This window comes from Emydura macquarii, unplaced genomic scaffold (genome assembly GCF_026122565.2).
Source record: "Emydura macquarii macquarii isolate MOO-44397 ecotype Brisbane River unplaced genomic scaffold, CSIRO-AGI_Emac_v2 contig_3287, whole genome shotgun sequence".
NCBI classification, from domain to species: Eukaryota; Metazoa; Chordata; order Testudines; family Chelidae; genus Emydura; species Emydura macquarii.
Window position 1 is genome coordinate 3072094 of NW_027133424.1, and position 27103 is coordinate 3099196.

At 50.2% G+C, this 27103-nt stretch overlaps 1 protein-coding gene across 1 annotated transcript in view; it reads left to right on the top strand.

Annotated features, from left to right (window-relative positions):
* Positions 1-906: 906 nt before the first annotated feature.
* Positions 907-27103, top strand: part of ASTN1 (astrotactin 1) — a 177457-nt gene continuing 151260 nt past the window's right edge. The window contains exon 1 of the mRNA XM_067532409.1: positions 907-1417. Coding sequence (XP_067388510.1) covers positions 1006-1417 — 412 coding nt within the window. The 5' untranslated portion in view covers positions 907-1005. The remainder of the gene's footprint in view (positions 1418-27103) is intronic.

Consider the following 27103-nt stretch of genomic DNA (forward strand, 5'->3'; position numbering starts at 1 on the left):
GCATGAGGGAAAATCTGCTTGGATGCTTGTAGGTTGAACACACACACGACAGAACAGAGTTTCTATGCCTACCAAAAATATCCCTTTCTTAAGTATATTCTTGTAACAGCTGATTTCTTAAATAGGGTTAGTGTGCGCCAAGCCCTGGAGGAAATACTGGCCCACTCCCATTTCCATTGAAGGGAATGGGAATCTGTCCTCCGATTTTAATGGGAGTTGGATTTGTCCCTAAATGCTTTACAGAGCATTTTTTTGTAAAGAGCAGTTAACAGCTTAATATCACATTCTTTGACTTACTTCTCCCAAACAATTCTGTCACCCCATGCTGAGCCAAACTGCATTACCCTGCTCAACTCTGCTGATTCCAAAGAGGGGGATGGAGGGTGGAAATCAGGTGGCAATCTTCCTTTCTAGAGGTAGGCTGAGGGGCAGAAACTTAACAGATGGGGCATGCACTGGTCTCTCCCGCACTACTTAAATGAAACTGACACTGCATTTGTTGTGATGGTTGCAAACATTATTTTTAACCCTTTGTCCCCCCCCCCCCCCCAACGAGAAACCATTTGCAGCTGCACTTGATGGGATGGGTGTGTGCGCAGGTGATCTAGCAAATTAGCAAAGGGTGGGAGAAAAGCAGAGGTATGGATAGGAGTGCTGCAAAATGTTTGTACCGGAGATAAAGACACAAATGAATAATAATCAATACAGAATCAAAAGTCTCAGCTCTTAAGGTGTCCTTTAAGGAGCTGCTCGGTCCCCCCTCCCCCCCTTCAGGGTGCAAGGTGGGGGTGTTAAATGTTTGCATGGTAAAGTGTAATTGGAAAGGGAAAATCACCCCCCCCCCCCATTGCAATGCAGGCGGCTAATAGCAGCGCCTGAGTGAGTGCTGCTAGGCTGGGAGAAGATGCACGGGAGGAGAAAGGCAGCAGCACTGGCAGCTGGCTCGGGGGCAGAGCTGCTTGTGTGAAGAAATACACGCACGGCTGCACTAGTGGCTTCCCGTGCATGCAACCTGCAAACAAAGGAGCCCAGCGGCGGGCTGCAGCCGGAGCCGTGTCCTGCAAGCTGCATCCCCGCTCCGCCGGCCCGGGCTCATCCCTCCCTCTCCGCGCGGGGATCGGGCTCAAAATGGCTTTAGCCCGGCTCTGCGCCCTGCTCTCCTGCTGCTGGATCCCGGCGGCGGCGGCGGCCGGCGGGCCCGCGGAGGCGGCCGGGGACCCGGCCAAGGAGCTGGAGTGCAAGCTCAAGAGCATCACGGTGTCGGCGCTGCCCTTCCTGCGGGAGAACGACCTGAGCATCATGCACAGCCCTTCGGCCTCGGAGCCCAAACTCCTCTTCTCCGTGCGCAACGACTTCCCCGGCGAGCTGGTGGTGGTGGATGATCTGGAGAACACCGAGCTGCCCTACTTCGTGCTGGGTGAGTTGCTGCCTGGGGGCTGACATAGCGCCCGGGAGAGAGGCGCCCCCGTCCCCTCCCCTTCCCGGGCCACATGCACACAGGGCCCTTCCTGCGGTTAGCAGCCAGGCACCTGGCCAGCAGGCTGCATCCCCCCATGCACAGGCCTCCTGCATACAGCAGCCGTGCATCCTCAGACACACAGACACCACTCCCCCCCATGGCCACAGGCACGGCCCCTCCTGCACGCAGCATCCTTGCACCCGGCCACAAGGCAGCACCCCTAGAGAATCACCACATGCACAGTCCTCCGGCACCTCCAGATGGCCACAGGCACGGCCCCTCCTGCATGCAGCAGCCATGCATCAGCCATGCACCTGACCTGCAGGCAGCACCCCTAGAGACCGACTTGCACAGCACCTAGGGGCCTCCAGGTGACCCCATGCACTTCCTTTCATGCACATGTAGCAGTCATAAACCTGGCCAGCAGGCTGTGTCCCCCCCCACCTGTGCCAAGCGCCTTCTGTCTCCAGCAGCCATGCATCCTGCCACCCCCATGGACATCCCTTCTGGCATGCAGCCATGCACCCAGCATTGGCCTGCACCCCCAGATGGCCACAGCCCTGTGACCTCTTGAATGTGTCATTTATATTAATCCCACAAAAAACCCCCACTGCTACTTTCCCTCCACATAGTAACATGCCTATAACCTTCTGCCCTTAGGCCTTCCATACCAGCATTTCTGAAATGCAGCCACCTTGGCTGCATGCGGCCAGTCCGCCAGGGCCTTTTCTTGCAGCTCCAGCCTCCTGGGTGGTGGTGAAGGCGAGGCGAGGCAAGGCAAGGCAAAGTAGTGGCCCCTCCCCTGGGCTGCCAGCACAGGTGGGGCTGAGTCCTATTCCTCTCTGGAGTCTCACACGTTGGAGGAGCAGGCAGCCAGTCTGTTCCCCATCTTCATGGGGGCATTGGGGTCGGGCGTCAGCCCAGGGATGGCAAGTGGCAGGCTCCATCCCCCAGTGTGGAGCCCTGGGCTCACCACCCCTCTCCTATCGCTCTGGTCCCCACTGTCTCCTCCAGCCCCAGGCTGAGACTATGCAGTGGGGGGTTCTGTCTCCCAGCTGCAGGGCTTTGGTCTTCAGCTCCAGCCAAGCTGAGGCAGGCTCCAGCCATGCTCACCACTCCTGGCCCCTGCTGCCTCCTCTGGCTCCAGATCCTGGTTCCAGGGCTTCAGGCTCAGACTCCAGGATCCAGTTGCAGGGCTTTGGGCCTCAATTATGCGGCCGCGGGTGTAAGCCCTGTGCCCACCCTCTCCCCAATCATCCCTGCTCCCCGCTGCCTCCTCCGGGCCCCTGACCATCCCTGCCCATTGCCCCTGGGCTCTGCTGTCTCCCTGCCCGCTTTCCCATCCAGGGCTTAATTTGTCTCTGGGCTTGCCGGGCTGAGTAAGTCTGCTGTGAAAAATGATGTTAACAATACTCTTCACAGCAGCAGACTTACTAGCTAGCAAGTCTTTATATAAAAAAAAAAAAAAAAAAGGCAACCAAAAAAGTAAAAGAAACAACAACAAAAAAGACAAGAATGTGCAATGCACCTTATTTGCGTTTCTATTCTGTTTGGGTCCACTAAAAAAAGACACAACTCTATATTTTTATTATTGAGTCTGCGAAAAAACAAACAAACCCCAACATCAATAAATTACAATGATCTGGACATGTGTATATACATGCATACTATTAGTTTTTCCTAAAGTTAATGAAGCATTTTAGGAAAAATTGTCAGAGCAGCCACCAGCAAGAGTTGGTGGCTGCATTCTGAGACCACCAAAAAATTTGTTGTGAGAACCCCTGTCCTGTACTAACTCGCAGGCCAATGTGTCTTCAGAATGACACTCCTCCTCTTTTAGGTAGCTACAACCAGGCTAGAGTTGTTTCTATTCTATATTCATCCAAGCAGATTCATCCTCTGGTAACATGGTGGAAAATATCCCCATGCACCTCATTTCCCATCAAGGCTTTTGCGCCTGAGTATTGTACATGCACAACCCTCATGCAAAACTCCCACATCCATCCACACTGCTGCATGCTCTCTATTTCAGACCAAGGCTATGGCCAAAGAGCTCTATGCTCTTTACCGCCTATGAGCGAAATTCATCTGTCAATATCTATTGATTTCCCGGGGCCTAATGCTGGTCTCATTTATACAGGCTTTATACCAGTGTACCTCCACTGACTCCAGTGGATTTACTACTGAATTATGCTGGTGTGAGATCTGAATTAGGCCTTGTCTGTCATTTTTGTGCTCCCTACCATGCTAATCCAACCATTTACACTTTGCTTTCTGCATACAAGGCAGAATTTGCCTGTCCATGTAATCGGCTTCATTTGCTTTTTGAAACCGCTCCAGAATACCACATTCACATCACCTCCTGGATGTGAAACTCATCCACCCAGTAAAACTATGGCATCATCTTTAAAACAGACACCAGACTCTAGACATCTACATGCACCTTGCTTCCTGCCTGCAAAACTCACCCATCCATCAAAACTTCAGCATCAGCTTTATCACGTGCTCCCACTTGCACGCAAAATACACCTAGCCTGCAAAACAGCAGCAGCATCTTTCTGATGCCTGCATCTGAGCCACCACCCACAGCTCCCCTTCCTTATGCCAAGTTCACCTGTCCAACGATGCTTTGGCATTGTGTGTATTGACCCTCCCCACCCCCACATATCTATTGCCTTCCGGAACACAGGCACACAGACGTACATTTTTGCATATACTTTGTCTGCCTCTCCAGAGTTCTGCATCCTATTTAATTGCCTTCCCAAGTCCAGAAAAATATATCCACACACATGCGGCATGCAGAATTAATATATTGATCCAGTGTGGCTGTGTCCTTGTTAATCAAATCTCCTTCTCCCCATCTCCTAAAATACCCATTTCTTGCACGCAGAACTCATCCATCTGTCCCAGTGGCTGAAGCCGTATAGGGGAAGTGAATGTTACATCCTAGATGGGAGGGGTTGGTGAGCAGAAGAATACATTCCTGTCAATTTCACACTGGTTGCAGCATTCTTTGATGTTGGGATTGGGATGAATGTGATTGGCAAGCCCTCATTTTCTGGTTTGGGGAGAGCTATGGGGGAACACAGTGCAGCCCCACAGCACTTGTTAGTGGCATTCTCGCCGGTCCAGTGCTGAAATGGAATCACAGGGGCAATTCCTCCTCCATGTAACGCCTCTGAATGCAGCAGCCGGCAGCTGAGGCTGCTTAGTGCCGCCTTCGCAAAGGTGTTCCTTTGCGAAGGTGCTGCAGGAGCCATGGAGTGTGCACGCCGGGGTGGGTGGGATCCTGGGTCTGAGCGAGATCCATGATGAGCATCTGCAGTGCATGAAATGGTCCTGGAAAGGGTGGATGCGCAGTGCCTCAAAGGAAGCCTGGGATAGTTGGATGCCGGTGTGGCCTCCCCATCTCCCTTTTGCAACCCAAAAGCTTTGCCTGTCGGCTGGCAGCTGCCACACAGGATCCTGGGCCCATGGCCCAAGCAGGAAAACCAGAGGCTGTGCTGCTGCCCTCTGCGGAAAGGCCTAATGGGGTTGCCATGGCAACTTGCAGCTGCCACAGCAGCCACCACCGGCGCTAGCTAGGTGAGCGATCGCACAGGGCCAACTCCACCCTGGGTGTAATGCTGTGGGGTTACACCAGAGCTAGTTGGGGTCAGCAGACATGGATGCGTGTTTTCAGCACCTTACGGTGCTGCCTCTGCCCTTCCAGACCGACAGGCAGGTGCATTAGAAGCTATCGTTCTCTATCCCAAGGGTGTGTGCGAGCGTCTGAGGGGGAATCTGGGAATCGACAGGAGTCCTGGAGCTTGTTTAGTGCATACACCCAGCCTTTGAGAAATCAGCAGACACATGGGCGGGTTGATGTGGAGCCTTTCTACCTTTTTGCTTGTTTACGGTAGGGCCTAAGGACTCCCATCAGGCCATTGCTGAGCAGGGCACAATCCACGCAAGTAGTGCCAAGACAGTCACTGGCTTGGAGAGCTTGCGGACTCTAGTTCTGACAATAGATGGCAGAGGAATGGATAGTCACTGGGGGAACGAAGTAACAGCCGAGATAGGTGCATCGGCATATGGCAGGAGTCCCAGGGGTCTCGGTAGCCACAAGTGGTCGCTGGCCTAGCCAGGCAGAGGTAGGCTTTAAGGAGGGATTTAAGAGAAGATAAGGGAAGGCTTTGTGAATTGTGGCCAGCAGGGCATTCGTTCCTGTGCCTGGAGGGAAGGATGAGACAAAGGAGGGGGTAGTTTGTGGGAAAATCGGATGAATGGGCCATCAGGGCTGGTGTTGTCAGCAGAGTGATGGGGGGAAGGGCCAGTGTTGCCCTAAGAAATCAGATCTGCAAATGGTGTGCGTTGGGATGGAAGGCAACGGCGTGACATGGGGAGGAGCTGGCCCTAGATTTGGAAGCTAGAATGAGGCTAAATGGTGGAGGGCCTCGAAGGTGGAGGCCAGAAGCTTTTGCTTGGTGTGGTTTCTCTCTCCCCTGCTAGAATGACTCTTGGCTGGAAGGAGATCATCCCAACGTATTTCCTACCCCTCCAGCAGTTTGGCCCATCTAGGCGTGGGCAGCTTTGTAGGCATTGCCCTGTGTGTGATTTAGACTGTAAGTGCTGTGGTTTCCACTGTGTAAATATAGTGCTGAGCACGTTAACCAGCCATACTCAATAAGAATAATCACCACCAATCCCATTATCGTGTCTGCAGAATAATGGCAATACTGCTTCCTATTGGCTTTGCGTAGGACTGGTAAGGGCTCAGCCACTTGGAAAATCCACCTCCTCCAAGATGTCTTGGTGAAATTCAGTGGCCTCTGTTATGCATGATGTGCTGCATATCCCAGTGATCTCTTCAAGCCTGAAAATTCAGGCCTTCCTGAGTTATGGTATGTGATTAGTAAATTTCACTTTTGTAGAGTGGACTGGGCAGCCAAATGGCTATCGGCACAATTTCTCCCCCCAGATCATACCTATTCGGGGTGGTGAGTGTGATGTGGGGGGGATGAGTGATACCTCTCCGGGAATGTGACTGACTGGGTTGTGGTGTACGTGAGAATTCGCTGTCTCCTACTGCAATGTTGACAGCCCATCTTATAACGTACTGGGATTGAACATGATACTCCTCTGAGCTCTGCTACTTGCCTTATTCAGTCTTCTGTCAAGCACCAAAAATCCACTCCTCGACCAAGGGGGGCAGGGGATGATGACCCCTTCCAAGCTTTCAAATACATTGAACTCTGAGAGGCTGGCTGCTCAAATCATGTTGAAGTGGGGTGGGAAAGAAAATGGTAATCAGACTGATGTGATTTTAAGGTCAAGTATCTCATGACCTCTAGGGCTAGGGACACTTCAGAGGACAAAAGGACTTCTCCGAGCCCTGATCCTGCACTAGTAATCAGAAGGGAAAAAATATTAACCTTTGGTACCACATGCACAATAGTGCAATAGTGTAAAAATAATCTTATGAGCACTGAAGAAAGGATGGAGCTCATGCTTCAAACTGGGATGTCTGCAACGTATGATGTAGGTGGGCAGGGGGCTTTTTCCACAATTGCCATGAAATTCCTGTCATTGGAGCTGTTCTGGGTGGGGAATAATACGGTAAATGGGGTTTGGTTGGAGCCAGTGGCAGTCAAGTGTTTCTTGCTGTGAGGCATTGTTTGCTGGTAAGATCACTCAGATCCGGAATGAGCTAGCTGCCCCAGGGGCTACGGAGTTGTTTCTTGAGAGGACAGATGCAGAGGGTCAAAATCTCAGCTGGCATAAGTTGTTGTTGCGCCATTGAAGTTCATATGCTGACTTGCAGCGGCGGAGGATCAGGCCTCAAATCTTCTCTGCTTGAGTCTCAGCCACTGGTGCTCACTGAGGTGCTGGACACTGGGCATGTGACAACCTGCGGATTCGATCCACATCTTGCTTGGCTGGTGAAACTCAACGAGGGGATGTTGGGGCCATTATTAGAGCGGATTGTCAGTGCCCATGCGATGCCAGCTTCTCACAGAGGCGGGATTGGCTGGCACTTGCTCATGAAGAAAACCATTTCTTGACACTGACCCTGTCTTTGTATGGTTACTGCTCTTTTAATCTCCCTTATGCGTGAGTGGAAAAGCTCTGGGAAGAAGCAGAGTGAGAGGCAGTATTAGAAGGAGTGTGTCCCAGTGGATAGGGCACTGTGGTAGGAACCAGGATATCTGTTCCCTGGTTTTCTACTAACCTGCTGTGTAGCCTTGGGCAGGTCACTTCACTGTGTGCCTCTGTCTTTGGGGCAAGGTCTGTTTCTTCCTCTGGGTACATACAGCGCTAGGACAATGGGGTCTCGCTCTTGGCTGAGTGGTTCTAGATGCTACTGTAAGGAATATAAATAATGGGAGGTAGTGGCAAAATGACTCATCTGGATTGCTCAGGACTTCTAGACTGCCCAGTCAGTTATTAGCGTAGACATCTGGGTCTGGTAAGGCGACTGCATTAGTGGTGACTGTGGATGGCTTCCTGGCAACAGAGGAAGAGGAGCTATTCATGCTGAGTCTTTCAGATGAATCAGCTGCCTCCCCTCCCTCTCCTCCCCCGATAGCATTGACTATAAAGTGGCGTGGACACTCCCTGGACTCCGCCATTGTTATGTGGACTCATGCCATTCATCTGTGAGAGACCCCGGAGGTTAGCACTGGGCGGTGGGTGAGTAGGCCAAAGGGCCCCATCTTCTCAGCCCTCCTGTTTAACATGTGCCTGAGGCTGCTAGGGGGATTGGTGAGGTAGCACCAGTGAGATCAGGGTGTGGAGACTGCCCGGCTCAATGTTTCCATTGCTCTCTGCTGCTCCGGTAGAAAGCCACTGCTTCCAGGAGGGGGCACATGGCTGGAAGAGGTGGCAGAAGCTAGATCAGCATTCCCTATTAATGGGCTGTCTCTGCCGGTCATTACTAAGGTGCACAATGGTTGCCTGCTCTATTGATTTGTTATTGACTAGGTCATTGATTTAGAGTCCCCAGTTAACGCTGTGAAATTTGGTAGGTTCTTGTCCCAAACTGCCCAGCGTTATCAGAATTGCTCTTAAGTCAGGAGCCCTGGTGTGCACAGTTGTGATCGCTTGCAGTATATTTATAACCAGTTTATTAATACAATTAGCAAGGTCTCAAATGCTCCAACCTGGCAAGGCAGCGCGAGATGATACAGAGAGAGCTGGATGTCTGTATATTTACACCACCCTGTGCAAAACAACCTGGCGAGTCAGTTATCATCTTCCCCGTCACCATCATCACCAGTGGTCGTAATCCTGGCCCCTCCCAAGGGCTACTTCTCTCCCTCTCCAAGTGCACAGGCTGGGGGAGAACTTTTATAGTGTGTTGTGCTGAAAGGGTTTCAGCCCCTTTCATTATTTGTGTCTCCTCAATCTCTGGGAGAAGGGTACCCCAATGTTAGTAGGGTATTAATCCTTTTGCCTCAAGCTTATTGGTCAGTTAGTTACCATGACATTCTTGTGGTCCAACATTGGCTGTCCCTAACTAAAATATCTCAAGCTGCTATAAACTAGCATCTGGTGATTACCTATCAGCAGCTTAGTCATTACAGCATTCTGTCTTTTGATCTCTTCTGATCTAGGGCAATGGTTCTCAAACTTTTTGGGTTCAGGACCTGTTGGTAAATATTTATGGCCCTGTCACAACCCAGGAAACAATCTGAGGGCAGAGGCCTTGGGGTGACTTTGGTCAGGTCCTGCCCTCCCAGGGCTTGGGTCCTGCCCAGCACTCAGCCCACGGTGGTGGGCTCCTGCAGTTCCTGTTCTGTGGGGCTGGCAGGGTTTGGCTCTCAAACTCTGGGGTTGCAGTGACGCTCAGGTTTGGCCCCGCCCTGCCGACTGCACCGCATTGGTGTGAGTGGAGTTGTGACCTGGCTCCTGGGGTTGCAGGGCCATTCACTCAGATTTGGCCTCCCCGGACTCCCGTTGTCATGACGTTTGAGCCGAACCTGGGCAGTGCTGGGACCCCAGAGGTGGCAGTGCCTGGAGCAGGGAGGTGAGCCCAGCCAGCCGTGGGGGATAGCAGCCACAGGAGCTGCCACGTGACTCTTTGTGACATTCTGGCAACCCAATTTTGGGCCTTGACCCACGGGTTAGCTACTTGTGCTAAAGCTTTTTGGGCCTTGTGCCTTAATTCGTTTGGCAAAGCTATTGTCTTACAGGCCTTGAGGCCTTATCCCGATGCCTCACCTAGCAAACACCTATATCCAAGTCTTGCTGGCTCCTCAGCTGTTCCTGGATTCCCAGGTGATAGTGGTTGCCCGGAGAGCTTTATACTAGCTGTGCTTGGCAAGTCAGTGCAGTGAGCTATGCCTGTGTCACCTTGAGGTGGGCTCACTGCAGCATGCTCGACGCAGGGATCCCCTTGAAGCCATCTGGGCATTGCAGCTAGCGCAGGACAAGCTGGCTTGTTTGTTAAGCTATGCCGGGTGCAGAGGACACATGGCTTCTTGTGCTCTGCACTGGGTGCTGGTTCTGATCTAGACAGCCTTTAGGGGCTTAGGTCCTGGCTGTTTCAGAGACGGCCGTTCTTTCGCTGTGCTGTGCTGTCACCACCATCCAAGGCACTGGTATTAACAGTCCTCTCTTGGGAGGGCATGAACTGGAAGCATCGTTCCTGCTGATGGCTCTTTTGGCATTAACTCACTGCCCACCTAGGTTTGCCAGAGCCTGGGTTTGGTGACCTTCAGGGGACACTGTCTGCGTCATCTGTTTTCCCATGCTTTAGCATGGAGGCTACAATGAGTCATACTGAAAGGTGGGTGACCTGTCAGGCTGGAGGAAGGTCACTAGTGGAGTTCCTCAGGGATTGGTCTTGGGACCAATCTTATTTAACATTTTCATTCATGACCTTGACACAAAAAGTGGCAGGGTACTAATTAAATTTGCAGATTTTGCAGACAAAGTTGGGAGGGATTGCCGCTACGGAGGAGGACGAGAATATCACACAAGAAGATCTGGACAACCTTCAAAAGTGGAGAAATAGAAATGGCATGACATTTAATAATGCAAAGTCATGCACTTAGGAACTAACAAGCTATAAGCCTGGGTATGTATCAGTTGGAAATGACAGAGGAGGAGAAAGACCTGGGTGTATTGGTTAATCACAGGATGACTATGAGCTGCCAGTGTGATGCGGCCATGAAAAAGGCTAATGCAGTCCTAGGATGCATCAGGTGAGGTATTTCCAGCAGAGATAGGGGAGTGTTAGTACCATTATGCAAGGCAGTGGTGAAACCTCATCTGGACTACTGCGTGCAGTTCTCATCTCCTGTGTTTTAGAAAGATGAATTTGAACTGGGACAGAGGCAGAGAAGGGATGCTAGAGCAATCAGAGGAATAAAAAGCCTTCCTTATGAGAAGAGACTCAAGGAACTTGGCTTGTTTAGCCTAACCAACTGAAGGCTGAGGGGAGATGATTGCTTTCTATAAATACATCAGAGGGAGGAATTATTTAAGTTAAGCACCAATGTGGACACAAGAACAAATGGCTATAAACTGACCATCAACAAGTTTAGGCTTGAAATTAGACACAGGTTTCTAACCATCAGAGGAGTGAAGTTCTGGAACAACCTAGCTGGCAAGACAAGTTTATGGAGGCAATGGTATGATGAGACTGCCTACAATGGCATGTGGCTTCTCTGTGACTGCTAGCAGAAAGTATCTCCAATGGCTGGTGACAGGACACTAGACGGAGAGGGCTCTGAGTTACTACAGAGAATTCTTTCCCAGTGTCTGGCTGGTGGGTCTTGCCCATGTGCTCGGGGTCTAACAGATCGCCATATTTGGAGTTGAAAGAAATTTCCTCCCAGGTCAGATTGGCAGAGACCCTGGCATGTGTATGTGTGTTTCATCTTCCTTTGCGGTAAGAGGCATGGGTCATTTGCTAGTTTGAACAAGAGTAAATAAATAGTGGATTCTCTGTAACTTGAAGTCTTTAAATTGTGATTTGGGGACTTCAGTAACTCAGCCTGAGGTTATGTGTCTATTACAGGAGTGGGTGGATGAGGTTCTGTAGCCTGCAATGTGCAAGAGTTTCCTCTAAATGATCACAATAGTCCCTTCTGGTCTTAAGGTCTACGTGGGCAGCGATCATAGGGTACTACCATTGTCATGAATATTTGTGATCCCATGTGTTCTACTGTGTGTTTGACAATGAGCTTTGGTGTATCTAGGGGGTTGTGTTTCTTTGAAGAGAATTTAGTGTTGGAGAAAATTGGCAGATTGAAACCAGAGGGAAGTATGTTGTGAAGAGGCTTGGAAGGATTCGATTTTTATCAGTACATGTTGGTAAATATCGATTTGATCTCACACATGCAAACTGAAAAACATTTTAATCAATAATAACTGAAATTTATAGATAGGCAAAGTAGGAAAAATGCTGCTTGAGAATTCAGAGTCAAAATCCAGTGACATAGATTTTTGAGCTAGGATTGTTACAAATGGACTAGTGAATGAATAGTAAAACCAGATAGGATTTGTTGATATAAGGATATTTACTTTATATGTTTTGACAATTTTGTATCTTAATGGTTTATAAAGATTTAACTTTTTGAGTTTCAGCATCTGCTGTCGTTAAATAATTTGACTGGTTCCCCCATAATTTCGTGCAACGGTGAAAATGTAAATACATAAATATTGATTTGATCTAAAAAAAAGCTTAAAAATAAACATTGATATGATTCGTAAAAATTATTAAAAAGCTGAATTCTGCGTAGCCTAGTTATGAACCAGCAGAGAGAGGGTGTCACACTCTACTGCATTGTACTGGAACATAAATCTCTACTTGTAGAATAATTCTGTTTACTTAGGTTAATCTTTGGGAGGAACCTGTGAGGTTAATCTTTGGGAGGAACCTGTGAGATGAATCTTCTGAGATGAAGATTGTTCAGAGATGTGTGTTAAATTTTTCAGAGTTGATTTGGTGAGGTGCAGGTGACGGCTGGTGGTGTGTTGAGGTGTGTGTGTGGTTTTTGTGGTTCTCATCTGCCTGGATTCACAGCCCTTGAGTTTAGCTTTGAACTTCAGGTTCAAACGAGCCCAAGAACTTGAAAGCAAAGCACCTTTGAAACTGATGAGTTTGCAGCAAAAGAATGGCAAGGTCTTGGGTATTTAACAGAGGAGAGAGGGGAGGGGGAGAGAAAGGAGAGAGGCTGCTGTGAGGGAAAGAACTAGGAGTCACAGCATTCAGGAGAAGAGCCAGGGATCATGCATGCTCACCTGTGTGGTGAGAGGGTCTTACCCAGCCAGGCTTACAAACAAAATACATTGTGTGGGTGGCTGGCGTAGCCAACGCAGCTCAGACAGTGACACCAGGGACATTTAGAACCCAGCTCACTGCTTATTTGCTGAAGCATGAGAGTTGATGAATAAGGTGCAGACCATAAAGTGGCACCTGTACAGCCTCTTGGACTCCCAACCTGCATTTGGTTCTCCACACCAGGCCATTCTGCGGAACAGCATGATCTGTGTGGCCCACGATGTCCTGCAGAACTTTGAAGGTCTCTTAACTAATATGTATAGCGCTGTCCTGCCCTCTTGTTCTGTTCATCCCTGGATGACGTAGGCCCTGCAGTACTGAAGGAAGAAGAATAGCTGCATGGTTACTGTGTTAGAGTAGGATTCAGGAGCTTTGTGTCCAGTTCCTAGCTATGCCCCGGACCCCAAGTGTGATCTAGATAGAACAAGCACTCAGTCTTTGTGCCTTGGCTTGCCATCTGTAAAATGGGGGTGACACATTTCCTTTCTCCCCCTCTTTTGACTCTCTTATCTATTTAGATTGTAATCCTTTGGGGGCAGGCACACTCTCCATTGTATGTTTGTACAGCATCTACCTCGGCAGGAACCTGATCTCTGCTAGGGCTCCAGAGCTGCTGTAATAGAAGTAATAATAATAATGGCTAGTGGATGGTTGGGCGTGTGTGTGTTAGAATTCAATCAGAATCCATTCTGCAGCCAGAGCACTGAAAATTGTCACTCAGTCTTGTTGGCAGCTGTTTCTTTTCCCAATTTATTCTGTGTGCCGTCACCACCCTCTAGCTGTCTGTGCGATAAAAGATGTATTTAGAAGTATACATCATAGTAGCGGTCTAGATGACCACGTAGGCCAGTTGTTCAAGGCTGTTAAGCTGGGCTCATCTGAGCTATTAGAGGGGCTAGCTCTGGGCACCCACAATCATGGTGGGAGTTTCAAACTCTAATATAAATATTTTAGGCACATTTTAAAAATCTTGTGAGGAAGGAGAGTGGTGTGGGGTAGGGATTCTGGGTTCAGTTCCTGGTTCTGCCACAGATTTCTTGTGGGACTGTGAGCAAATCGTTACATCTCTCTGTGCCTCAGTTTCCCATCGATAAATTGGGGATAATTCTTTTTATCTCTTATGATTTGTCTGGCATATCTGTTTAAACTGTGGGCACAGCTACACTGGAGCAGGAAGGTATAATTTCCAGCTCAAGAAGACACATACCAGCTGTGGCACTGATCAAACCAGTGTGCTAACAACAGCAGTGTAGCCGCTGCTGTATTGCACAGGCAAGGCCTGGCTAGGTTGGCGACAATGGGGACTGAACGTGGGACCTCTGGATCTTTAAAGGACAAGCTTCTGCTGCCTGAGCCAAAAGAGCCAGCCATCTTGGCCAAAGCTGTAGCCGGCTCATCAACCTCTATTTGTGGACCAGCCTCCACTGGGGGTGTACAGAACAAACGCCAACTAAGCATAGGTTATACAAATAATACACACCTAATGATAGCAATATATCACAATAGCATTTCAATTCACCAGACGAGATGAGCACCCCATTATGCTATATGCTGTACATACACAGTGAGAGACGCCCAGGGCTCGTCTGCACTTGAATTGCTTCAACGGCACAGCTGTACTGATGTAGCTGTGTCGCTGCTAGTGCAGACGCTGTATGCCGACACGAGAGAGCTCTCCCGTTGGTATAATTACTTCACCTCCCCGAGAGGTCAGCAGGAGAGCCGTAGTGGCGGTTAGGTCGGTGTAACTTACATCGCTCACGGGAGTGGCTTTTTCACACCTCCAAGCGATTTAAGTTATACCCAAGAGAGTGCTAGGATGTACAAGCCCCCAGTCTCAGTTGAGACCCTATGGCATTAAGCATTCTGTAGACACATAGGAAGTAATGGGCTTCCTGAAAATCCCAGTCAAAGGGCTTAACGGACAAACCACCCCCAGTTGCACCTGGAAATTGGAATCCAGGCATGGGAGTGAAAGGGGGTGTTGAACCAGCAAGGAGGCTGTTTGCTGGCGTGGGAGCGGAAGTATCTATGGAGCTGAATTCCCAGCTGGCCTCACCGGAAAGCTTAATGACTGAAGGAACTGCCTAGCCGGCGTCAGTGTCATTTCCCTACGCAGTCCTTTCTGTGGATCTGCAGCGTCAGCTGCTTTTCCAGTGTCTCCATGGTTACAGCTCTCAGTTTGTGTTTGCCAGCGCCTGGGCTCTGTCCAGTTGTCTAAAGCAAGTTGGCGAGACCCCCTTGGAAGCTCCTTTAGGTGGAAGAGAACAGCCGGGGATTGGGGATGCTCTTGCTCATTTGACGATCAATGGGGTTGGAGTGGGCTATCGGGGAAAGTGGTCCAGAGCTGAGATGTGCATGGAGCAGTTTCTGCCGGGGAGAAGTGGGACCCCCGTTGCTTGCGTCACTGAAAATGACAAGTGGGAAAATCCCTGGAGGGACCAGTCCTGATGGGGAGATAGATGAGATGATTCAATGGACAGTCAGCAAGTCTGTGATCTCCATGGAAGCTGCCTAGACTGATAGAGCAGCCGCAATGGCCCCAGAGATGGGGTCCGAGCTGCACATTTGGATCCGGACTCCTTCAAAGTGGGGGATGTTTTGGATCTCAGGGTTTGCTCATCCCATTCAAAGGTTAGGGGCCACCTCTGGCTCTCCCAGTGTCTGGATGCAGGGTTTGGGCCCATCTCTAACTGGCTCATAACCAGTCTGAACTGGGCCGTTAGCAGGCCTCCATTAGCCCATGCTGGAGTGCCCATGCTTTCTCAGCACACTGGCATGCGTGTGTGACCCTAGGTGGTCTATTCAGGCAGTACAGGGATTTGGACTGTAAGCTCTTAGGGCAGGGCTGTGCAGGCCCCGAGCGTGTGAGTGGAGTTTAGTAAATCAGTAGAAAAAATGGCAGTGTTAGATGCGCTGCCCTCTGTGCGGAAACGAAGCCCAGTATGCGAGTGAGATGGGGCAGCCGTGCACTCTGTCCACCAGCTAGTGATGGGGCGGGAGTGGGACGCTCCTCTGGCTGGGAATGGAGAAGGGCCAAAATGGGAGCTGAGGGCTGTGGCTGGAGTGGGAGAAGATCTGGCATGGAGGGTGTGAGGGGGTGGGGATAGCAGTGGGGGAGGGGTTGGGAATGGGGGTACGGGGGTGGAGGGAGAGGGCAGCAGTGGTTCTGGAGCTGGGAGGGAGCTGTTACGTGGAGAAGGGGGAAAGGAGGCAAATGGGGGGCACCAGCTGCTGGGGGGAGACTGGGTGGAGTGGGAGAAGGAAGAGCAGAGGGGTCGGACAATAAGACAGGGCTGGGGGGGGGGGGGGGAGATAGATGACTCCTGTGTCTCAGTCGGGGAGTTCAGGAACCTTTGATCGCGTCTAACCTTGCTAGTCAGTGATTCTTAACATCACAGCAGCTGGCTGGAGGCCATCGGCTTCCCTGTGTGCTTAGCCCCTTTGGCGAGCTGGGAGAGGAGAAAGCAGGCATATCTGCATCACCCCTTCCTTTCCCTCCCCCCGATACAGCTACAGCAGAGTCAGTTTCAGGATCCTGGACCCTGTAATTAAATTAATTTTGCATGAAGCTCTAAGGGAATCTAGCCATCCACTCATTTAACCCTCTCCATTATTAATCCCCTATAATGTCTACCCTGGCATCTGCCTGCCTTTCTGTCTGTTTTCAGCACTAACCAAAGCTGTTGCAGTTTTAGGTTTTCTGGGAGAAACAGCCTGGCATTTGGGGAGTTTACCTCGCCTTATTTATCACCCTTCCTCATGCCCTGGTAGCAGACCCCACCCCTCCTCTGCAGGGGAACACAGGAGCCTACTCTCTTAAATCCCTTTAAATAATACAGTAGCCTATGGGCATGGTCAGCCTTAGTGGAGGAGGTGTGCAGCTTCCTTCCTGTCCTCTGCATTGTATCCTGATCCAGCTTACCGTGCTTAGCTCAGGCCCCATCTCTCTCCAGTCTGGAAGCACATTTAAGCCAAGGGACTCGTGGTTTTTGACTTGAGACACAGGGTATGTCTTCACTACAATTAAACACCCAGGGCTGGCTTGTGTCTTCCGACTGGCTCACCGGGCTTGGGCTGTAAAATTGCAGAATAGACATTGAAGCTCAGGCTGGAGCCTGGACTCTGGCACCCTCCCCCATTGCAGGATCCCAAATGTCTACATGGCAGTTTTACAGCCCCGCAGCCCAAGTCACCTGATGCGGGTTAGCCGACAGCCTGTGACTGCAGCACAGACATACCCGCAGACAGTAGGCCTGATATTCAGAGCATGGACACTCAGCGCTTCCTGGAAATCAGGCCCATCTAAACCGTCTCAAGCTGGGCAACCAGAAATTGAGACCCCCTTCAAATCACTAGTTACCTCTGCAAAGTGAGGCCTTGGGACCCAGGTCCTTCACTGGTATAAACTAACTTTAATGGACTAGTACCAGAACTTTTCCAAAATTCAAATGCGTTTGGGTCCAGGGTTTTGGTTCGGTTTCGTCTCTAGGCAGCATCCTTGGCCCCAAATAAATTGTATATGCCTGGGAGGGTGATAGTGAGGGTTCTCAGATGTAGGAGTAAATATACACCTGGTCACCGGATCCGAACATTTCACCTATTCAGCCTGATTTCTGCCCTTTGGAGGCAGGCATTACTCTCTCAACTTAGTGCCATCGTAGTATTTATTTATTTAGCGCTTGCATATTTGCCAGGCCAAGCAATAGCCTTCTTAGTGGCCAAGTGGATCTGTGGAACTCCTTGCCAGAGGATGTTGTGAAGGCCAAGACTAGAATGGGGTTCAAAAAAGAACTAGATATGTTCATGGAAGATAGGTTCATCAGTGGCTCATAACCAGGATGGGCAGGGATTGCTGTTTGCCAGAAGCTGAGAATGGGTGACGGGATGGATCACTTGATGAATGCCTGTTCTGTTCATTCCATCTAAAGCACCTGGCATTGGTCACTGTCGGAAGACAGGATACTGGGCTAGATGGACTATTGGTCTGACCCAAGTATGGCCGTCCTTATGTTCAAGTAGAGGTCTTGGAACCCACTGCTAAATTTGGTTAGTGGGCACACTCACCAATGTGTATCATTGTCTGATCCGTGCCACAGCTGCAGTTTGGATTGTCTCGAAGACCCCAACGGTGCTGGTTGGCTGCACAGAGGCATTGCCCAGGCTGGAATTGGTTAAGAAGGGCCCCCTGATGACATGGCAGGTCAAAGCCAGGTGTGCGAGTAGTAGGGTCTGTGAGGAGGAACTGATTAGTGGTTGATCTGAAGTGTCGGTCTTCCTGCTACAGGGATTCCCCTGCCACATCCTGGGGAGTCACCCTTGACCACAATGGTTGTTGTGATGAAAGACGTGTAACTGGTGGGTTAAAAAGGTCATTGAACAAGGGCACACTTGGGTTGGCAGGTTGTGGCTTGGACCTGGAAGCCATGGAAGACAAGCTGGTTGGAGAGTTCTCGTGATGATGCGCATAGTTGAGTTGAGTTGCACGTCAACAAGTTTGGTGTGTGCTGACTGACTCCATGCTTGCACACAATACTTTGCTATTGAGCACGAGATGGCAAGGGTTGAAGTCCTTAGGGTTGGAGCATCTGCTCCCCAAGCTAGCAGCGAAAGTCAAAGCATTCAACAACCTTCTCAGCAAACAGTAGTTTCTTTATGAGGAGCTATCGTGGAAGGGTAGAGGAGAGATGGACAGGATTCCTGGGCTCTGTTCTCAGCTCTGCAGCTGATTTCCTTTGCGGTCTTCAACAAGTCACTTAATCTTCAGTGCTTCAGCTCCCTGTCTGTAAAATGGATATTATCCTTCCCTGCTGCACAGGGATACTGCGAGGCTGAATTCAGTCAGTGTTTGTAAAGCGATTTTGTTGTCCATATTCCGGCTAGAAACCAAACCACAGGTTGGAACTGGCAGATTAAAGACTAACGCGTGCGAATAGTTTGGAGTGTTTTTTGCATGAGGTGGCTGAACTGCAGTGTGTGTGTGTTCTCTGGGTCGTTAGACTCCCATCCGGCCCCAGCCATCCCCCTGAATGTAGCGGAATGGTGTTAGGATTGCAGTTGTCACTCCTGGGCTCTGACTTTAACACTTCGTTAAGATAATCAACTTAATGATGGGTTGGAAAATGGCAGGAACTAGCACTGGTGGGTCATGAAGGCCAACGAGTGTGCCTCAAAGCCCTTGGAGCCATGCACTCGGGGATCAGTTCCTGCCAAGCCCCGTCCCCCCCCAGACAGGCTGGGGTCAGTAAGACCAATAGGGAGATTGTGAGACAGCTGTGTGCTCCGTGTGGCACTTGCCTCTTGCTTCCAACCGACCCGGTTTGGAGGTGATAAGCATGAGCAGCACTCAGGAGCTATGCCCAGGGGCAGGGTAGAGAGTGATGGTGGATGCTGCTGGAACAGGGGCATCGTGGAGCATGGCAGTTGTGGGCACAGCGCAGTGGCAGGGCTTTAGCCTGTATGGACAGAGGTGGTTGAAGTGACAGTAAATCTGTGCTTATGGGAAAGAAGAGCTTACAATCCAGTGTGGAGAGCAGTGGTGGGAAACCCAGAGTGTCTGATCCTGGCCCAGGGGTTTAAACCACCCATCAGACCCAGCTCAGAAAAGGACTGCACCAGCCTGAGTTAATGACAACAACCTTGTCTTGTTTTGCCTCGTGGTGTGAAATGTTTTAGCAGCAGCTCGACTCTCAGTTCGTCTGTGCAACTGGGGGCCCCATACCTTTGAGTTTAATTATCCCCGACTTTGACTGACTGCCCTAATGAGCTGGGCTCCCTCGTTAGCTGCCTCTCTAAGCTTGGGTGCTCCACCAGGTCCCTCGTAGTCCAGTGATAAAGCCCTGCCAGCAGCGCAGGGTTGAGCTAAGCGCAGCTGACAGAGACAACAGGGGCTGTCTGCAGATCCACAGTGTTAGTGGGGGAAGGTGACATGGCCGATTAACCTGGCCCTGGAACATCCGTCGAAGCGACAGTGGGCAGGAAAATAAATCAACACACATTATGCATGCACATGTACAGAATGATACCGGTTTGGATCCCTTTGGATGCCCTTGTCAGAGGAAACTGCTGCTTGAAGTCTTGTCTGCCCTAGGATTTTACTTCTAGGGACCACTGTTAACTCCAGTGCAGCTTCCTACTGTTATGGGAACTTTAACATCAGCCCAGAGGAGACCCTCCCCGTTGAAAGTTCTCAGCTGAAAGACCCTTCTCGCCCCAGGAAGGAAGAACATTTTTGAACATGCTCCTGCGATAGCACTGCTAGAATGCGGTCCAAACCCTGCTCCTTGCTTGGCTGGTGGCAGTCCAGAGTAGCAGCATTCAACATTTACATTAAGCAAGAGGGATTTCAAGCTACATGGGGTCAGTTGAATCACTGTAGGCTCTCACAGTGCAGTTCTTCTTTGCTATTTCTATTATAGTAGCACCTAGAGCCCCTGACCTAGGCCTCATTGTGTTTGGTGCTCTACACACAGACAAAATGAGAGACCATCTCTGCCCCAAAGAACTTACAGACAAAACAGACACAGGAAGGGTCATTGCCCTTACTTTACAGATAAGAAACTGACACACACAGGGCAAGATTTTCAGAAGTGCCTTGTGATTTTTGGGTGTCCTAGGGTGAGAGACCCTAACGGTACCTGATTTTCAGATTTCAGGTGCTCAGCAGTTTCTGAAAATCAGACCCCTTTAAGGCATCTCAAGTTTGGCACCTAGAAATCAAGCTTTAGAAAATCTGGAGGGTAAGTGACTGGCCCCAGGAGCAAAGTCGGGGCTCAAACTCAGCTCCCCTAAGCATCAGCCTCGTGCTGCCTTCCATTCCTGATTCTACCTTAGCGAAGGCTGTGGTTGCACTGGTGTAAGTCTAATGATACACCAGCGTGACGGAGCAGAATTTGGCCTTCAATATACTGATAAAGTACAATTGGAAAATACTCCCAAGCTGGAAATTGCTGACTGCCAAATCATTCCTGTGAGAGCCGCGATTGCTGAATGAAGAGGGCCAGAGGCCCTGCATGTTGTCGGCTGTATTCTGGCTGGCATCTCATTATTTTTCTCTTCTGCTAGGCAGAAGGACTCTTGTTCTGTGATGGAGCCCTTTGGCGTGTCATCGGCTTCCTGTGCAATTTTTTGGGTAAAGCAATGAATGTAGTGCCTGTGAAATGGAGGGGTTTCAGCAGTCTCAGGCGCCGCTGGAGGAGTCCTATGGTGTTGCTTCCTTTTGCCCTCGCCATGTAACTGCAGGGTGGGACAAAGCCCATCGGCCGGCAGGGTTTTATTGGTGGGGAATTGCAGGATCAAGTGTTTCTGGTCATCTGCCTGGGCAGGCAAGGAGGGTAATGGGCATTTGCTGCTTATAAAATCATGATGTGAGTTACACCCTGGCTTCTCCTGGTGCCTGGCAGTTTGATGTGGCCTGTGCTGCTGCAGAATTGGTGCCTTCTTGGGTTATGTCCTGGAGTGCCGCTTTTGCGGTGCACCTCACTCCAGAGCTGCAGCGCCTGCTGTTGTTGCTATCCTGGGCTCTCACACAGCTCAGCCAGTGATCTCAGCCCTGACCTGCAGCACACCCTGCTCTTCCAGCTCTGGACTCTGAGAAGACCCCTTCCGTTTGTTGTAAATGGTGCTGCGGGGCGCACTGGCTTGGAGGGACTAGTTCATGGTGCTTCTCTGAGGCCCTGCATGCAGGCCACCACATGGGGCTTCCTTTCTAGCCTGGCGTCTTACTCATCTTGTGTGGTGCACAGATCCTGTCTCCCGGGGGCTGCACACTCTGCTCGTGCACGTGCCCCGATTGTTTGAAGATCTCAGTGACGCAGAGAGGTAGGATGGAAGGGGAATAAACTATTCCTTTTCTCTCTCCCGCAAGGCGAGTCCTGGAATCAGCCATGTGTCTGCACCCTGCATCTCTCCGTTCTGCCTGGGTGTAGGGTATTTCTGTCGCTGAACTGGGAAGGGTGAGGGATGCTGATTCACTGTGGCAGGGAGGGGAGGCTGTACCACACATCCCCATCTCCCCAGGCAAGCCGCTTGCTGCAGGTTGGGCTCCTTCTCAGCCAAGCGCAGCAGGGGACAGGGAGAGGGGCTTTGCAGGCTCAAAGTTCATTTCTTTTCCTGTACCTGGTTATTTCATAATACAAGGCTTCTTCCACCTTGCTCTGAAGCACATGGTAGTGGAACAGGATGTTGGACTAGAAGGATCACTGGTCTAGTCTCGGGTAGCAATCCTTAAATTCCTATGTGAGCATACCCATGTAAGAGTATATATCCATGGGAGGGTACCTGACAGCACATGTTTGCGTGTGTATATTCATGCAGTGTGCCTAGCAGAGGCCGTGCATGCATCCAAGGGGGAGTTGATGTATACGTGATGAATATATTGTTAACAAAAGAGTGAGTTCTCATCTCACGGGGTCTCATGTCGTGCATTCCCCCTCCTCCCTCTGTCTCAGGCATGAGCGTGCACAGCCATTCATTGACACACATTCCCTCATGCATAAACGGGCATGCGTGCAGCCACACGTATACATCAACTCCCCCTTGGATGCATGCACGGCCTCTGCTAGGCACACTGCATGAATATACACACGCAAACATGTGCTGTCAGGTACCCTCCCATGGATATATACTCTTACATGGGTATGCTCACATAGGAATTTAAGGATTGCTACCCGAGACTAGACCAGTGATCCTTCTAGTCCAACATCTTGTTCCACTACCATGTGCTTCAGAGCAAGGTGGAAGAAGCCTTGTATTATGAAATAACCATAATGGAATTTCCTTCCTACCTCCCATCAGTCAGTGGTTGGTTCATGCCCCGACGCAGGAGGGCTTACAGCCTCTAGGCACGTTGTTTTTATCCACTTCGGTATAACTTTACATATTCTTGTTATCTGCGTAGGGGAAAGTTTCCAGAGGCACAAATGATAACCAGTTGCCCGTCTCCCACTGGAAATCAATGCCATTTCGTGCCTCTGAACGCTTCCCCTCAACGCCTGATCGCTCTTGGAATTCTGCCACACTCTTGGCCTTGGTGCTTGGTCTGGCAATGAGATCTGCAGGCTCATAACATGTTGTGGGTCACTGATGTACAGTAGCTGAGGATTTGACCCACTGTCTCATGCACACATGTACTCTTGTGTGTGGGCTCACACCCAAACATACTCTTGTATGCGCCTGTTCATATTCATACACCCCATGTGCCAGAAACAAGGAATCCAGTAATGACGAAAGATCGAGTCCGTGTGTGTCACGGGGAGGTTAAACGTCTGCCTTCAGTGATGTGCAGTAGTGTTGTAGCCGTATTGGTCCCAGGATGCTGGAGAGACAAGGTGGGTGAGGTAATAACCCTGTCGTGGGCCAACTTCTGTTGGTGAGAGAGACAAGCTTTGAGGCTACACAGAGCTCTTCTTCGGGTCTGTGAAAGAGATGCAGAGTGCCACAGCTAAACACGAGATCAGATAGTTTAGCATAAGGAGGGTGCAGATACTCTGAGGGACCCATCAAGGTGAAATGGCCTGTGACAGTGTGGGCTAGGCCCAGAGGCCCCCTGCCACATTCCAGGAAAAGAGTAATGCAGCTAAGTCCTCCACGTGGCCTGGAGAGGCTGCAGGAAAGTAGCCAATCCGGTGGAGGCAGGCAGGGGCTCAGAGGGTTGCCGGTGAGTATAAAAGTTGCTGCAGTGCAGGCAGACCAGAGGCAGTTGCTGCTTGGAGCCAGAGGAGTGCAGAAGGTGCTCCCGACTGGCCAAAGGGAACTGCAGCACCACAGACAGCCAGTGCTGAGAGCGGGCTCCTGGCTGGCTGCTGGGCCTGAGCACAGAAGAGCCCTGAGGTAAGGGGTGGAGGCTGGGGCTGTGGGGAAGTGGCCCAGGTGAACTGAAAGTAAAGGGGCATGGTGGTGTGTGGCTGCTATTCTTAGGCTTCCTGGCCTGGGACCCGGAGTAGTGGATGGACCCGAGTCCCTCCCATAGGCCATTGGGGAAGTGACCCACAATCAAACAGTGATAAATCCCCAGAAGGGGTGCTGAACTGGTAAGAAGCCCAGCTGGGGCCAGAGCAGACTGGAGTGGGTGAAGAGCCCCCAGGATGAAGTCTTGGGGGGCACAGCCCTTTACCAGGGCCAGGAGTGCTTAACGACTTTTTTGGAGTAAGACCCCAGAAGAGGTCTGTTTGCATTGTGTTGCTCACAGACTGCGTGTGACTTGGTTGAATCACTGGAAACCGCCAGAGAAACTGCCACAAGGGCTCACCACAGACTAAAAAAGGTGCAGACTCACACCTGGCACGGGGGCGCTCTTGAGAGGTGGGTGCCACCCCGGTACAGGCCCGTTCACAACCCAGTAGTCCTAGGACAAAAAGGGGGGGTGAGTGGGCTACAGATGGTCATAATAAGCCGTAATTCCAGTGTCTTTATTAAGATCGTGATTTTTAGTGTCCAGCAAAGTTATGAATTTAAGCTCCCAGGTGTGTCTTTTGAAAGTGTTGTTCAGGTTTCCTTTGAGGAAGAGGACTGATAGGTCAGGTATATAGAGCGATCGCTTTATGACAAGTCCTTGCCCACAGGTGATGGGGTGTTTTTTGTCTTTTATCATTTTCCTGCGTGAGCTCATTCGAGAGCGCAGCGATTGTCTGGTTTCACACTTGTATTTGCATTTGGGATGTTTGTGCACTGGATGAGGTACACCACATGTTGTGATAGGCATGGGCAGGACCCAGGGATCTTGAAAAGGTGTGTTGTGGGGGGTGTGGATCACTGGAGCTGTGGAGATATGTCTGTGGGTTTTGCATCTGTTGTTCTGGCAGGATCTGGTGCTACTTTGAGTTGGTGTGTCCAGATGAGACTTCCTCAAAGGGGTCTATGTAAATGATGAATCTGAAGATCTCAGTCAAGGAAGGTCCTAATGGAAATGTTCCCACACAATGAAAACCACTGCTGAGATTGACATGAATGATGGTAGCTTTCATGAAATGGGACATGGTCCATTAGGAACTCAGCTGAGACAATTCCTCATTTTACATACTGCAGGCCACCCTGTTGGACCAGTCTGCGTTGGTGGGGAATTGATATTCAGAAGAGGGTTTGAATTCTGCACTGGGCTGGGTGAACATGCCTGTTTTATAATGATCTCTGATGTGGAGAGGGACCAGACGAAGATCCATGTTCCAAGGTGAGTTTCCCGCTGCTGATTAATATTTGGGTTCCGGTGGAAACCCACTTGAAAAGCAGATCTGTGTTTTAACAAGACTGGGCCTCAGCACGGGGAGTTGGGGCACCAGAAACATTGACCATGCCTCTACTTGATTTGGGTTTTCAAATCTTGTTTGACTGCTACAGAGCCACCTGTTTCTCCAAAGGACCTGGGGTAATAATCGACTTTCCAGGAGGTGGGAATGATGGCTAACGAAACAAGGGAGTGCTGAGACTGTGCTAGCCTATGAGACCTGCCGCTAGACGGGGTAGCTGGCCTGAGGCTTCTCCAGCTTGCTGGTATGCCGGAAATGTAATGCTTGAAGTCTGTTTTTGAGAGGTGAGAGTTGCTTTAGCTTCATCACCACCTGTGCCATCTGTGAATACTGGGGGCCGGATTCTCAGCTGGTGTAATTAGGCATAGCTCCAGCGACTGCCCCTTAGTGTGTTTCTTTTCCTAGTACAGTATAAAAGCATGGCATATAAACAGGCAGCCTGGTCCAGTGGGGACATTCGGCTAGCAATCAGATGTGGGTTTTCTACTGGGCTCTTCCACTGACTTGCAGTGTGAGGTCCTCCCTTGGCTTATCTTGTCTTCGATTGTAAGATCTTTGAGGCAGGGCCTGTCTCTCTGTAGGTGTTTTTACAGAGCCTAGCACAATGGGCCCCAGTCTCATTTGTGGCCTCTAGGTGTTACCAGAAAACCAAAGGTGAATAATATTAATGAGGTCAATTTCTGTGATCGTTACAAATAAGGTCTCCAATCAGGCTTTCCAGTGCTCCCAGCTCTGTCCGTTTCTGGACTGAGATTCAGGTATGGGAAATGTGAGGAGGGTTGGGAGTATCCTCTCCACTAAGTGATCTTTGGGGTGGTTTGGTTGTATTCCTGTGCTCAAAATGACACCTGGGGAAGTGGCAACACAGCCAAAATGGCATTAAGTAACACCCCATTCCAGGGTTAAATTGCCACTTGCAAAGCTAGTGCCCAGGGTCTGGTGGCCTGGGCCATGCTTGCATTCTCAGGTGATTTGGTGGCACGTGTTGCACCTTTGATGTAGAGGCCTCACAGTCTGGGCAGGGGATGCTGGTGACACCTGCGTGCAGCTGAAGTGGCAGAAAAAGAGGATCCGTTCCAGCCCTGCCTGCCTGAGCTGCGAGGTTGTGTCTGGGTTGTGGTTTGCCATCTGTAGTCTTCTCTGATACTGTCCTTGTTGCTGCTTTCTTTGTCTGAACATGTTTTGCCTAGTTGTGCTGGTGACTTCTTGCCGATGGTTCCTTTTGTTCACCTGATTGTTTGCGTTTGTTCTTCTGAAAGCAAGGGGGGAACTAGCTGCTTCTCTCTATCCTCCGTGGTAGTTACAGCCCAACTCCTGTTACCTGCACGCTTTAGGGCTGTCCCTGGGCCTGGGGTTCAATGGCCCTCTACAGATTAGCGGGATCTTCTCCCAGTGAAAGAGCCTTCACGTAGCACCCTTAATCTGTATTTGCTGGCAATTTAGTAATTAATCAACAGAATAACATGCCAAGCATCCAGTGCTTACCACTCCCAGTAAAGCAGACAGATGTCTCCCGATGGCCAGTCAGGGTCGTATCGTCTGGGGCTCCAGCTGGCTGCTGTGTGGTCCGAGTTCTGGCAACTTTTGGTCTTGAGCTGAGTCCCGGAGTTAGGTTCCAACAAGCTTGTCTTCCGACTTTCACTATATAGTTAAAATAACCATTTCTCTTGTCTAGGTCTTAACCCAATTATTTCCCTGACCGCACAGCTATGCAAAAATTCTAACCGATCATTCTACGTCATATGTCACGATAACAGGGGTTCATGTGCCTGGGAGCAGCCTCCTCATGTCTTTGAGATGTTTTTAACAAACTTTGAAAACCACAAAAGTCAGCTTATCTTTGTGACTTGGTGGTGGGACACATTCTCAGGGTAGGAATACTTAATCAGCAGTGGACCCTGTTTGCTTGCTCCTGTAAGATACACTCTCTAACTTTTTTTAAGTAACCCTTAATGGGCTAAAATGCTTTCCCCAGCAACACCTTCTAGTTTGGACTGAAGGTTAGCTTGTCCATACTTCCTTCCATTCCCAAGAATTTAATTGTGCTGTGTCTGTCCCTGTTAAATATACCAGCTGCAGCATTACTATCTGCCTATGCCAAGGCTGAAATCTCCTGACTATAGGTTTTGT